The 15,180-nt window shown below is 42.0% G+C and overlaps 1 protein-coding gene across 1 annotated transcript in view; it reads right to left on the bottom strand.

The window, feature by feature from the left end:
- The window catches only part of LOC306913629 (zeta-sarcoglycan-like), a gene marked incomplete at its 5' end in the record, with an annotated part of 52,586 nt that overhangs the window by 27,161 nt on the left and 10,245 nt on the right, over nucleotides 1–15,180 (bottom strand). The window contains 2 exons of the mRNA XM_079490421.1: nucleotides 6,556–6,657; nucleotides 10,264–10,464. Coding sequence (XP_079346547.1) covers nucleotides 6,556–6,657; nucleotides 10,264–10,464 — 303 coding nt within the window. The remainder of the gene's footprint in view (nucleotides 1–6,555; nucleotides 6,658–10,263; nucleotides 10,465–15,180) is intronic.

Genomic DNA, 15,180 nt, shown 5'->3' with positions numbered 1-15,180 from the left:
CGAAGGAAATGTGATCCAGGTAGAGTAGGGTTTTTCAATGGTGTTGTAGTTTTTCTTTCAGCTCCATAATAATGAGAAGAGTCGTGTTGGAATAACATGACGAATGATGAAGTGGATCTGATGACATGGCTAAGTATCGTTTGGGGATGATATGGAATATGTATTATGAAAAGTTGTCAACTAAGTCAACTAACTAAGGTCCACTTAGATGCGGAGTCGGGTTGAATGAATGATAGTATGTAGACTGGTTTATGAATGAATAGTTAATTTTGGTACTTACATTTCCGTGTTTAAAAGACAGTTGTGTTACATGATAACTGAGAAGGTGTAGGCTGAAGCCAAAGCTTGCTTGTTATGCCTACTCTTGTACCTGTAGTTTCTGGAAATCCTAGTATGAATACGGTTGGTTAATACATGTTAAATTCCAGATCCAGCTTAGGCATTGCCAAGATGGACCAATAGAAGAGTTATTTTTCTGTGACTGCTCCTGCGGAACAGAACCCATGGTTAGAAAGGCCGGGCCCATCTCAAGGGAAATGCCTGTTAACTTATGCCCGGCTCCGTTTAGTTTGGTTAATGACATATATTTTGTTTGTAAATTGTTGGGTTACTCACACTGGTTTTCTTTTATTTTTCAGATATATGATGATGTACGCTGATGTCCCTATGGGGGATCAAGTGCTGTTCGCACTCTGGACTCTGAATCCTGCGATCATGTGCTCAGGAGCCGTTTCTGAATGATGTTGCATCACCTGTGCGGTGACAATTTCTGGTCTTTTGGAAGGCTGTGACGTGTGCAGTTCTGTCAAATGGCCGATCTGCAAGCTCACGACATGTCTGGGGCTTGTGGATGTAATGCACATTGGTGCTTTGAGCTCTGTGAAAGAGCTACTTCCGGTTTGGATTGCTCTGTGCGGTGTTGACCACATGGCACCTGCAAGTGGACAGTTCTGGACGGACATTTTCTGATGCTGAGATGTTTTTTGGTCTGAGGGCTACAACGTTTTGCCTTTCATGTTTAATTTGGCTTTGCCTTGTTTTGTTTGAAACTATTGTACCACTGTGTATCGTAGGCCTTGTGTGCGGTCGCTCTATGATGAGGGCCATGTAGGAATTTTCCCTGTTTGTCTAACCCATTGGGTTCCAGGTTTTTTGCCTACATCTGCGATGTACTGATAAGTGGTGTTTAGGGGTTTTTAAATGTTTAAAAGTGGGGTAATGTCATAGAAATTTAGACTGCAAACATATAATAATACCCCTTTATTGCACTCTGATGTTATCTTATCTGTGACACCCCTGTGGTGCTGTTTTGGTTACTTTGTTACTGTCCCAAATTCCTTAGGGCTATGTGGGGGTTGTCTCTTGTGGGAGTGAAACTATAAAGGCTGTGAGCCTATGTTAGCTTTTTGAGTCAGACTGGGTTTACCGTTGCATTGAATTGGTCATGTAAGTTCCTGACTCCTTACTCGAGTAAATCTCTAATACTTCCAAACTATGAATCCTTGTGTTGCCTCATTATTATGTCTTCCTGAGCATGTGTCCCACAGATTGCCATAACAGTACGTGTACCCAGGGACATGCACACATAGATATCAAAGGGGGCTTCAGCCCCTGCCCTTCTGAAAAAAACAACTGCCCTAGCTCTCCAGACCACGAATACAGCATTTACTATGGTGAAAGAAATGCAAACGCCCTCCTCTCCTTAACATGCCATACCGGAAGGCAGCATTCTGGAGATTTTTATTCCCCGAAATCTCCTGAACTTGAACGCAGCATTTTGCATTGAACTAACTTGTTTCGAAATCTATGTCGTACACCGCATCTCCAGTAGATAAAGAGTGCTGGGTTGCGCCCCGAAAATAGCTGATATACAAAGCGTTGTGAGCTTGTAGATCTGCTATTTTTGCTATTTTGGGCCAAAAGTGGCCTCTTATGGGATTTCAGCCCCTGCCTCTCTAACACTCTCTGCACGTGCCTGTGTGTACCTGTGCTGGTACGTGGGACATGTCTCACTGGTACGCAGGACATGTCCCACTGGTACGGTACATGAGAAGGGAATCCCAAGTTTACAATGATAACAATATGTTGTGAAATTTTGTGAATGTGATATGGGACAATTACGCTCCACACGTCCCAAACTCTTCTCCCTTCTGGCCCCAAAACTGTGGAATGCACTTCCTGTTGCAATCAGAACTGCAGCATCACTCCCGATCTTCCGCCGTAGTCTGAAAACCCACCATTTCAGACTCCATCATGGCCCATAGCACTTACCCTACCCCCTTAGACAGCACTTCTTAGACTTCTATAGCATTTGAAACAGTCTTATAGCATGTCATGTAGACAGCACAATAAGTGCATTGTATGTAGTCATAGCACTTCATAGTATATATGTACAGCATAGTATAGCATATATGTATAGTGTCATTATATAGATATGTTCTAGTTCTAGTTTATATGTATAGTGTCATTATATAGATATGTTCTAGTTACGTTCTTAGCTTAAATCGCGATAAATGCATTTTACATATGTGATGTATTCCCATGCTTTTTGTTCTTGCTTAATGTAAATCGCTCTGGATTAAGAGCGTCTGCTAAATGCCTAAATTGTAAATTGTAATAGTATACCAGCGGGTAAGCTACTTGAGGCCACTCTTCCATGTTTTGGTACGATGATGTGTGACCGCGACGCACACCCGCAACCCACCCCCAGTCATGCCAGTCCGCAAACATTTGATGTACTGGCAGTCGGTCCGTGGTAATGGAAAGGTTGGGAACCCCTGCCCTAGTGGCTAGTGAACACGGGGAGAACATGCAAACTCCACACAGAAAGGCCCTTTCGCCAACCCCACCTAGGGTATGGGCAGTGGGCAACTGGGCACTGATTAAACAGGAGAGTTTTGTACATGTCTACAAGCATTTGTTATTTTTAATACCAGTCACCCTGGTGTTTCATTAACATAAACTACTCTACTACGGGGAAATTCTGCTATGGTTTGATCTAAATGTCACAATTCAGAAACAAGGCTTATTACTGACTAAATCACTAAATCATTAAAGGCCTAGTTGTGCATTCGCAGGACTTGGTCTTTGTTATTCTAATCTATACAAGCAGATTTGGCTGGCTGAAGGAGAGATTTAACTCAAATGAATCACACCTGCTTCCGATGCTATTTATAGACCATCTAATGGGCCAATCAAGAGACCACAGACAGCTGGTAGAATGGCAGAGAGTATACAGTAAACACAGTCTAATACATTTGTTCTATGCCTCTCAATATTACATTGTTTTCAAAAAAATAAATTTCATAAATCATAGTGGTGAAATGTAAAAATGTTACAAACCACTTTTAGATGCTCTGTTTCAGGTTAACATTTTTACTATTTCTGCAATACACTTTATACTTTATTACTCGGGGGAGGCTTAACAACAATACTGCAAGTTAAGCAAGGCTTAACTTGCAATTAACTTTAACCACCAATGTTGTTCCTCATGCCAATAATATTATACTGACATATATTATTATGACTTTATGAGCGATCACTCAGTTCCACCAAAATGGCATCCATGAATCATGGATTGGGCCAGTGGGGCCATTGGCTTTCAGGGGCCCTTGGCTCTCAGGGGCCCTTGGCTCTCAGGGACCCTTCGGGGAAATTGGACCGTAAGGTACTAGGTTTGACGTCCTGAAAAGGGCTCCTGGGGCCATTCATTGGCTGTTGATTTTGTTACATTTAGGTTCAAAAGATGATAAAAACAAGGAAAAACGCGAAAACGTTGCACGCACGCGCACTATGGGGGCACTGCAAATATTACCGGCCCAGGGTCCCTCATGGGGGTTAATCCGTCCCTGTCGATGATTAACAAGGAATGAATTGCCAGGTAAAATGTTATTGAATTAAAGGGGCAGGGAAGTTAAATAAGAATAACACTGAGACACTGCTCAGGTATTCATGTCTTGCGTTTCGGATTTGGATTTCAAGTTTCAAACTCAATAAATTCCTGTGCGTGTGGAACATTTGAAATGCACATCTTCTGACACACAGCTGTGTATATATAATATGCACTGAACAGCAGTCTTGCTTGATCAGATTTGTTAGAAAACACCTTCATATTTATTGGCATTTCAATTTCTTACGCTGTCATAAACGCATCACTGTGTCCACTGCTCTTGCTGATAATGGCTTATTGATCAGTGGTAGTACAGTAGATATAATGGAAAACAGCACCGTCCATACAGTGATTTAATAAACTCCCAACGTCTCATTGGATAACCATAATCCCTGCTCCGTCAGTACTTGACATATTTCCTCATGCAGGTGAGGAATATTGAACGTCCTGCGGAGATCTTCTGTCCTGCAAATATCTCTGGAGCCAGCAGATAAGGGTGCCCTTGTTCTGCCTGTCTGTAAAGCAGCACAGTAAAATTGTCTGCAGTTGGTATTGCAGCATGCTTTAGCTCTGTAAAATATACACAGTGGAGAGGGAAATAAGGTGCTTTGCCTTATATATGAGATAGCCCTGGGGCTGTTCTCGGAGTGCACCCGCCGACTGTTATAATAAAATAAATGTTTAGCTTAAACCATAACATTAAAGACTGAGTAGGACAATCTAACTTAGTTTCTCAATCTGGTGTGGCAAATCGGGGCCGCTATATCCAGCCACGGCTTCCATCGACAAAATCAAATCTACATAGTCAGGCTCCCAGTGCTTGAAATTGCTTTCTATACCATGCCTAATCACTGAAAAGGGAATGAACCCGAGCGGGTGTGGTGCGTGTTGGAGAAGAAATTTTGTACCAACTTTGCACTGGAGCAGTGTTGGTTAATCTACTGAACATCAAAGGGGAGAGATGGGGGACGGGAAGGAGTGTAGGGGGAATTTATCGCGTGGGCTTGATTAGAAATCCAGCGGGGGACTGTGGTCCCTCCAGTAATCGCCTGTAATCTCCGGTAGGGTTGTATGTGGCCTCTGAGCAGCCGAGAGGCAGCCTATTACCCATCTCCCGCTGATGGGAGGCCCTGATAGTACACCGCTGGAGGACAGCAGGAAATGAGGGACGATAGGAGCAGCACCCAAGTCAGAGAGAGAGAGTGCAAGTGATCTTTCTAAGCAAGTTACCATTCAGAAATGCACGGCTACACACAACAAAGTAACTTCACATCAGAGGGAGGCAGGGAGTTGGCCTTTGCTGTTCATGCATCGACCGTTACTTCCTCAACAAGGAACAGTCAATGCCTTCGGTAAGATCAAACTTTAAACACACGTTCCAGTCAATTGTATTAATTCCTACAGTTCAGCAGTGCTCTGCTTAAAGGATGATGATGAAACCCTCAGTTTCATTGACTAAACGCCCCATTAATTAAACAACAACAATTAAAGTATAGCAGCAGTGAAGAGGGTGGAGGGTTTATCCACTATAATACTTCATAGCCACCTGGGGGACCCAAGGCTACAAATGTAGAAGATAGAAGAATGTGTCACAGAGATTGATTACTTCTTATTCAGTGTTTGGCACAAAAGAGAAGCAGTTTTCCTATGAATAAAAATATCCATTCAATATGTTTTGTTAAGAGTCATAGGGCAGTATTATGCGTGTCTTAAGTACCAGGTCTTATTACTTAACTTAAGACCAGGAGGCGTGATCAATGCCATTTGGCTATTCTGAGTGGCCAAACAGCATTGACCACGCCTCCAGGTCTTAAGTTAAGTCATAAGACCTGGTACTTAAGACACACATAATACTGCCCTATAATGTGCAATGTTACCAAACATGTGATGATGCTCACCTACTTTGGATTTTTAACCGCTGGGGAAAAAAGAGAAATCATTGGTGAACACCCGCAGCTCAACTGAGGTGCCAGTGCTTGTTCGTTGAAGCCATGCCTACCTGTATTCTGGTCTATTGTAACAAACTATATGCATATGTCAGTTAAGCACTTAATTGTACATCAAATAGTGAAAATACATGTACAGTTGGAGGCCATCGATATTGTCCTTTTCTTTTTGCTGAGGTTTGCGTGATCTGCGCAAAAGGACAGTTAACCCATTTTGGGCGGGAACCCCTTTTGGTGTTTTAAACATTATGTTATAATTTAGCTATTGAAAAATAGCAGATCTACAAGCTCATAGCGCGAGTGGCGTGCTACGAGCTTGTAGGTCTGCTATTTTTGAAAAATCGTGAAAATATTTATTTCAGAAAACTGGAGGATTTAGAAGGATTTTTTAAAATGTTAAGGTCGGGCCTAAATGGGTCAAATGATAAGGGACAATATCGGTGGCACCCAACTGTAGTACAGTAGCTCTTACAAGCAAATTAAAGTTAGCAGATCTCACAGCGCATCATACATCAAATGTTTGACTAAGTTCGCCAAATGTTCCCCTTTTCCACCAAATGTTAACTATTCATTTACATAACCATAATAGGCTTCACGTGATTAAAAAAAAGTGCTTCAGTGACAGTGAAAGGACAAGTGTGTGTTTTTAACTGAAAACGGTGTGTTTTTGCCTAATCATAAATGATAGGTTTAAGGGATAGGCTCACTTGAGAAACTTACCCCTCTGGAACGGATCTCCTTCATATATAGAGGCAGGAGAAACTCTGAGATTCCCTCCAGGCGAATGCCTTCTTCGTTAAGTCGGAGGGTCCCCATGCCATCCTACAGCAGAATCATAAACAGGAACAAATGCAGTGGCTTGCATCACTGCTGTGTGCGCACAGTCTGGGCAAAGTATAGACAATTGGTTGACAAAAGTCTTTCTTTGGTTATAAACCTGTGACATTTTTTCTTTAAAATCATGGCAGGTCCAGCAGCCATTACATTATGTCTGTTATAAGGAATTGAGCGCAAATTACTGCAGACTGCCAGATATTACATGTACACTATAATTTTACTATTGCTACACTGCAAACTCCTCAGCATTTCAGGTCCATTTTGACACTCTCCGGATTAAATTAGCACTTTCTGTTCACAAACTAATCTAATTTTGAGAAACAGATTCTGAAGTTGTATGTGATCGAGAACTTGCGTGATAAGAGCAAACATTGTATTTCCCCGAGTCTGTGTGCTGAATTATTTCTGGGGAATACTTTCTATGAATGTGTGCCTTCAGTACATGCGTGGTGGACAGGCAGTGCTGGATGCCAGGGCAGAGGTAGGACATCGCACCACAGTGACAGCAGACTGAGTGAATCCATGGCTAATGTGGCAGCTATGGATTTGATGCTGGGGGAAGAGGAACCCACTGAATACATTCACTCACAAAAAAAAGTGCCACTTCCAGATTACGCGAGTTGTTTTAGCGGTGTATGTTTTAAATATACATACTGTATATACATATACATACTGCTGATACGCAGTGGTGGAAAGTTAAGTACATTTTCTTAAGTAGGCCTACTGTACGTAAGTACAATTTTGAGGTATATTTCAAACTTTCTTGAGTATTTCCAATATCCAATACTTTTACTTCTACTCCACTACATCTTGGTTCCAAATATTGTACTTTTACTCCGCTGCATTTATTTGGCAACTGTAATTACTAGTTATTTTGTAGATTATTATATATTTTTACAAAACATATTTGTCACGGGGCAGCCTGTGCCCTATACACAGACAATGATTGGGGACATTGCATAAACTTCACTACACCTGCTTCCAATTAATTATCAATCAGCCGGCTTGGAAGTGGCGGGTCAAGTTGTAAATTGTATGTTCTATTACTGATACTGTGTGCGTACGATACGCCAGTACAACAGGGAGAATTGATTAGAATGAAAAGAGCTACTGAGAATTTAAAGTCAAACCAAGGGGAGACCAATGATGAATTCTGGGAGGAATAGGTCAGGCCATGTACTTCATTGACCTGATTACCGCAGGGCTCTGTACTTGGTCCCCTCCTTTTTTCCCCTAGTCTACACCAAATCTCTTTGTCAAAAATCACATTGTGACACACATTGTGAGCTTATATATCTGCTATTTTCATGGAATGTTCACCCGTTTTCACTGAATGTTTGCCTACTATGACATGGCATGCCCAGAATTAAAGATAGCTATTTTAGTTGAGCCATTTGTGGATAGCTCGTAGCTGCTATATAGCAGCTATATCTATTCTGTTTAGACTGAGAAACAGTGACAGGCAATCACACTTGCATCCCTCGTCCCACATAATCATCCTACCTTGCATACCATCCTACTTTCCTCTCATGCAACCAGGCAGGTATGCTTGGAAATATTATGGAACTCTACAAAACTCAAAAAAGAAACAGAAAATGGTGTAACCTTCTTTTTTCACCCTTTAAAAAAAAAAAGAAGGCAAGACACAATAGTATTTGTACGGGCTCACACACCATGGCAATAATGCACCACTATGCATTGCAAATGGAGAGCATGTCATATTCATTCCAGTGCAGTGGGGTGATTGTCGACGTATTATAATTCTCATGGCCGGTGGATGTGAGATATGCGTTTGGCAGAAGTTTCTATTGAGTGCCGGTCCTGAGGGATGGCAAGTAGTGAAGTACATTTTCTGGAGCGACACCAGCCACACTGATAAGGTCTTTACTCCAGGACACAGATTGATGGGAGACGAGGCAAGCGGAGGAGTGATAAAGATAGTCCAGGGTGCACATCTGTCACTGAGGGGGGATGCTGCCATCAGAGTTTGTTGACAAAATGGTAGATTGTGTGCATTGTCCCTGAAAATGTCATTCGGCGTGGCAGTGCCTCCATGGTGTCTGCTGCCTGCTTGGCTCCTCTCTCTTGAGCTGAACACATTTTTTGCGTCGGCCCGTTCCACGTGCCTGTGCTTTTACCATTCTGTATCGAATCCAAATGCAGGAGAAAAAAAAGCGTCACAGCATATGCTACTTACTTTAACGGTTTTAGATTAGCTGGCATGGATGCAATTCTTCCTATCAGGCTTTGTATTATATATACTGTATATATATTATAATTGGAAATCCATACTTGACCTACATATGTATATATATTGCATGTATCTAAAATTTGCATTAATTGTTGACATAGGCTACTGTTGCTCAACCTTGTGAAATAAACCCATGCACTGTATATTCTGCAGTCCTTTGATGTGTTGAAACTTTAGAGGGTGAGAGAGAAGAAAAAAGCTTGGTTTGGCTCATTTTGATTTCTGCTCTTTTTGATGTGTAATCTATTTTGCCCTGTTAACGAGATATATTTATGAAATCCACATTGCACTGTTTTGAAAAGATCAATTTTAAAAGGCAATCTTTTGCTCATGGTCCATTAATCCTTTTTCATCTGAATCGTTTTTCTTTCTTTTCTTTTCTTTTTTTGTTGGCCGGGTGTTTATTATTGATTTTTATTTATTTATTCTTTTGTGCTAATCTCATAAGAGGGATTTACATGCAATTCAAGAATCCTTCTTAGAGTTTGATTTCATTGCAGTCAACACATTAGTGCCTATTCAGTATCACCACCACATAACACTGAAGACCACCCACAGTTTTGTAACACAGATATGAAAGGCACAGAGCAATAGAAAACTTAAAGGTTGCAGCTGATAAGTAGTAAGAAGCAACTAGTCACATATCTAGATTCTAGGCCAAACAAATTAAGCGATTGGTGAGAAAGGGAAAGGTGTCAAGTGTCAATACCTGGCGGGTATTGACACCAGTAATAGTCCACTAACCGTAACCAACTGTCTGCAAGACATGTTCACAGTGAAATGCATTACAGAAACACAACATGCCCCCCTATCGACCCAATCATCGTGACATCACTACAAGCTAAACTTGATTGATGTGTAGATAACGCCGGCAGCACCGCATTGCTTATTGTTATAGCTTCAACGCTGCATAGCCAGCCTTACTGGGGGCTTGGTCTATGGACCATGATGCAGACCGCGTTCATCTTACCATATCAGTTAATGGCAAGGTTGAAGGTTCTAACAAGGTGCAACTTCCCATTGGCAGCCCATTCATCCAAACAGAAAAGTCCTATCTCATTGTATTACACAACGTCAAACTCACCAACATTGCAGCTGTAGCCTACGGAAAGCTTGAATTATTCTCTTTTTATCCTCAAAGTGTTTGTTTCATAAAAATCCACTGTGTTGCAGTTTGGAAGTGCTCGTTAGATATCACTCAACTGCCCTGCGTACCACCTGTTTTGAATTGGCAGATAATGCAGGAGGCAGCATGCAGGACATGGCTTTACTGAAAACGTGTGCTTCCAAACTCTGATGGCAAGATGGCCGCCGTCTGCAAATGGTCAATATATACTCACCACTGTGAAGTTCATGACCTTTATGATCCAGACGGTGAGGGCCAGGTTGACGATCATGATGACCAGCAGCAGAAGCAAGAAGAAGTAGAAACATCTCTTCCTCCAGCCGTACAGACCCACCGGGTGGACTCCGCCGGCGCCACAGCCCGGCGGCTGAAGGTGGAGGGACTGGGACGCCAGCATATACTGCTCCTGGGTCATCTGGAACAGAGGTGGGCAACTGTGACCATGGAGACTAGGGCCACTTATATATTTATACAGACACTCCAGAGGGGACCATGGAGACTAGGGCCACTTATATATTTATACAGACACTCCAGAGGGGCCACATTGTGACCATGGAGACTAGGGCCACTTATATATTTATACAGACACTCCAGAGGGGCCACATTGTGACCATGGAGACTAGGGCCACTTATATATTTATACAGACACTCCAGAGGGGCCCATGGAGACTAGGGCCACTTATATATTTATACAGACACTCCAGAGGGGCCCATGGAGACTAGGGCCACTTATATATTTATACAGACACTCCATGGAGACTAGGGCCACTTATATATTTATACAGACACTCCATGGAGACTAGGGCCACTTATATATTTATACAGACACTCCAGAGGGGCCACTGTGACCATGGAGACTAGGGCCACTTATATATTTATACAGACACTCCAGAGGGGCCCATGGAGACTATAGGGCCACTTCTATATTTATACAGACACTCCAGAGGGGCCCATGGAGACTATAGGGCCACTTCTATATTTATACAGACACTCAAACTGTGACCATGGAGACTAGGGCCACTTATATATTTATACAGACACTCCAGAGGGGCCACATTGTGACCATGGAGACTAGGGCCACTTATATATTTATACAGACACTCCAGAGGGGCCCATGGAGACTAGGGCCACCTATATATTTATACAGACACTCCAGAGGGGCCCATGGAGACTAGGGCCACTTATATATTTATACAGACACTCCAGAGGGGCCCATGGAGACTAGGGCCACTTATATATTTATACAGACACTCCAGAGGGGCCCATGGAGACTAGGGCCACTTATATATTTATACAGACACTCCAGAGGGGCCACATTGCATATTACGGTCGGAGCAAAAATAGACGATCTACATAATAATAATCATAATTGTAATTGTCAAAAAAATATTTGAAAACCGCAAAGAAAGGGGTATTTATGAAATATATATATAATCTAATAAAATATTCAAATATTATTTTACACAGAATCCAATGTTCTATGGTCATGATTCGCCAGGAGCCTGGATGGTTTGGTTCCATGCTTAAAAAAACGTATACATAGTAGCCTATAGTAGTATAAATAGGATCTCTATGGGAAAAATGTATGGGTTTTCTATCACGAAACCACACCACAAAATGCTCTGCCCTCATATTGCTTCCCTTATAGGGGCCTATTTTGAGGAAACCGGTGAACCAGCATGAAGCGCAGGGTGGAGTATGGCAATGGACTTTTGGTATTTTCTGGATTGATGAGTACCAGCAGTGAAGTGGGAAGGTGGGTTGGATTAGGCTGAATATATCATCAGTGGCTGTGTTGCAAGTGGATTCAGTCATAACCAAAGGGTCAAGGTTGCTGGAGAGCAGTGCGCTGTAGTGCAACAACACGCTGATAAATTCATGCCCTAAAATCCAATTTCACCCACATCGATGTTCTGCAGGAGGTGCAGAGAAATCAACTCTACAGCACCTCAAACAGACCAGCAACAGCAGATGTAAAATAACAAAAAATGTGTTTTACAAAGGTCGAGCTCCTGGTGGCGCTATAAAAGGCAGATCCATTGGGCAGAGGTTCGTCTTTGGCATCCTAGGAGTGTGTGTGCAAAGTTTGACATCGACCGGGTTAACGGTGCCGGAGATTAGCTGGTAACGGACGGACGGACAGACACACGGACGGAGTGCAAAACATACTCTCTCCCCATGCCTGGTGAAGACAATCATATACGGTAATAAATGCAATTAATATGTCTGGCACCAACTAGTCCTATATGAGAAGTGTTGCTCAGTGTAAGAAATGGTTCGATGTCTGGCGACGAGTCAAACAGAACCTGACATTACTGTATGTGTGATAATCTTTTATTCCTTTGATATTCTAGTTGTACACTTGCACACGTGAACTAAAGTTGGCTTTTGAATTAATGTCTTAATATACAGTATAGATAGAAAGGGAACATTGACGTCACACCGTTGAAAGTAATAGCTGAAAACCTCACAAGATGATGCCACCTGTCACTTGGTTATTATTTTTAATTCATTATCAAAAATGTTTGAAAGCACTAATACTTTCGTTACAATATTGAGGTATTTCATCAAACATATTGTGATAATTAATTTTGTCCATATCACCCAGCCCTATTACGATTAATGTAAGATTGACCTCATTTATTACTTCCTGGTCAAATACCTGGTCAAATGTACACTGGCACTACTTTGAATTGAACAGATAGCAGAGTAATCCATCAAGCTCTGCACCCAACAGACAAGGTTATCTGGGTGACTTGATTTTATTAACACAGTCACCGCCACATCAGAGTTTCCATCTCAACAAAAGGTGTCTTCCCTACCGACGCAGGAAATAAGAATCATCAGTCATGATTCGCCGGCGACATGTTAGTGATCAATCATGGGAGTGATTGATCGCAACGAGCTGCACAAGGAGACCAGAAACAAAACTACCACTCATGAGAACCGACGCGCCAAAGGTCTAGTTAAAGGTTGAAGGTATTTGCTCTTCCTTGTTATATCAGACATTTCCAGGCGACGTTACAAGAGTCACTAAATGGGCAGACGCCTTTAAAACAATGCCGTTTTAACAGCACGAGAAAGCTCCTTGACATTTCTGAATGTCACATTTCATGTATTAACAGCCCAATAACCAGGCGCCTGCACGGCTTTGTTTTCAATGTTAATTAAATGTTGACATTATTGAACCAGATACCTATGTCCACAAAAACTGTCACCATGACTGACAGCTTACTGCAGCATAGCCAACAATGACGTCTCATGAATCTTGACCATCAGCCTTTGAAAGAGATACAAATGATTTCACATTGTGTAATCTATGGGCCAGTGTTTCCTTGCGTGGCGTATGGGGGAGCGCGTAGAACAAGCTCACATGCTATTTGTCATATGAATATAGGGAAGAAGGGGGACTCCAAGGGCAAAAGGTTGAGAACCACAGATCTGTAGAAGCCCAATTTCACAAAAAATAAAAAAACGAATCTTTTACTTTATATATCTCACAATGTTTGAGGGGCGCTATGATTTGAGGGTTTTGTGTAAACACAAACATTGTCCTAACACAAACATTGAATGCCATCGACGATATTCAGACCGTGGCCGTCTTGCCAGCAAGGTGCTAACTAGGTGCAACTTCCCATAGACAGCCCATTCATCTAAACAGAAAAGTCCTATCTAATTGTATTACACAACTCACCAACATTGCAGCTGTACAGAAAGCTTGAATTATCCTCTTTCAAAGTTTTTGTTTCATAAAAATCCACCGTAGACATGTTATGAGCTACTTCCTGTCAAGACATTCTGTGCAGGTTATTTTTGTGTCAGAGTTTGGGAGTGCTCGTTGGATATCACTCAACAGCCCTGCGTACCACCTGCTTTGAATTTGCACATAATGCAGGAGCCAGCAGGAGGTTGCTTTACTAAAAACGAGTGCTTCAAAACTCCAATACTTCATTTGCAAGGAATATCGTCAATGGACAATGAATTGCCAGTTTTGAGTGTTTGTGCAAACACGAACATTTGTGATTGGCCGGAATGAGATGATGATGATGATGATGTATGATGATAAGAGCGCCCCTCACTTCACACTGGTGTGATTTTTTTTTTTTTCATGCAACTCATTCAAAAGTCTCAGAAGGCTGAGATATGAAGCCACAATAGAAATACAAAACTGAACTGTGCAGTATATTCAAAAAAACGCAATGCCAAACATTTTTTTTGTTTAATTGAGACGCAAAAATCGGCTTCCAAAGTAAGTTTAATTAATAATCAGTAATCCGTGACTGAGAAAGTATCGGCCTACAGTGATCACTTGAGTTCTCAGATCCTCTTCCCAGCTTACAGCAAATCATGTCAACTAGACGGGAATAACTTGGCCATGGCCAGATCTGAACTCACGTCAGTGCACAGCGTTATTTATTCTAACCTTCATAGTACAGTTGGAGGCCATCGATATTGTCCTTTTCTTTTTGCTGAGGTTTGCGTGATCTGCGCAAAAGGACAGTTAACCCATTTTGGGCGGGAACCCCTTTTGGTGTTTTAAACATTGTTATAATTTAGCTATTGAAAAATAGCAGATCTACAAGCTCATAGCGCGCCACCGAGTGGCGCGCTACGAGCTTGTAGGTCTGCTATTTTTGAAAAATCGTGAAAATATTTATTTCAGAAAACTGGAGGATTTAGAAGGATTTTTTTAAATTTTGAGGTCAGGCCTAAATGGGTCAAATGATAAGGGACAATATCGGTGGCACCCAACTGTACGTTCTTTTCCCATATGAGATTTCACGTTCTAAACAAATTAAAGCGCGGTGTCACATACTGTCTTCCACTAAGTGTTGATGTAAAAAGGAGGTCAAGGCTGGGACAGTGTGTCAGGTCGACTTTACACTCCAGTCCTTGAAAGAGTTCAGAACCTCCTACCAGACACAGCCTCTGATCTGAGATCAGAGGGGCTGATGACTGTCAGGTGTGGTCAGCCAGGCGAGCGTCAGCAGATGCTGTTCTCCAGCCATTCGTGACCAACGTTTGACAGGGTTTAACTAAGCATCACAGGCTGCAAGGCTATGAGTCTTGTGGATGGATTTATACCCGGACAGGCTGTCCTTCTACACTTTCAGTGGAACTGAGAACTGCA

This window comes from Electrona antarctica (genome assembly GCF_951216825.1).
Source record: "Electrona antarctica genome assembly, chromosome: 21".
NCBI lineage: Eukaryota > Metazoa > Chordata > Actinopteri > Myctophiformes > Myctophidae > Electrona > Electrona antarctica.
This window is presented reverse-complemented; position numbering and strand designations above follow the sequence as displayed.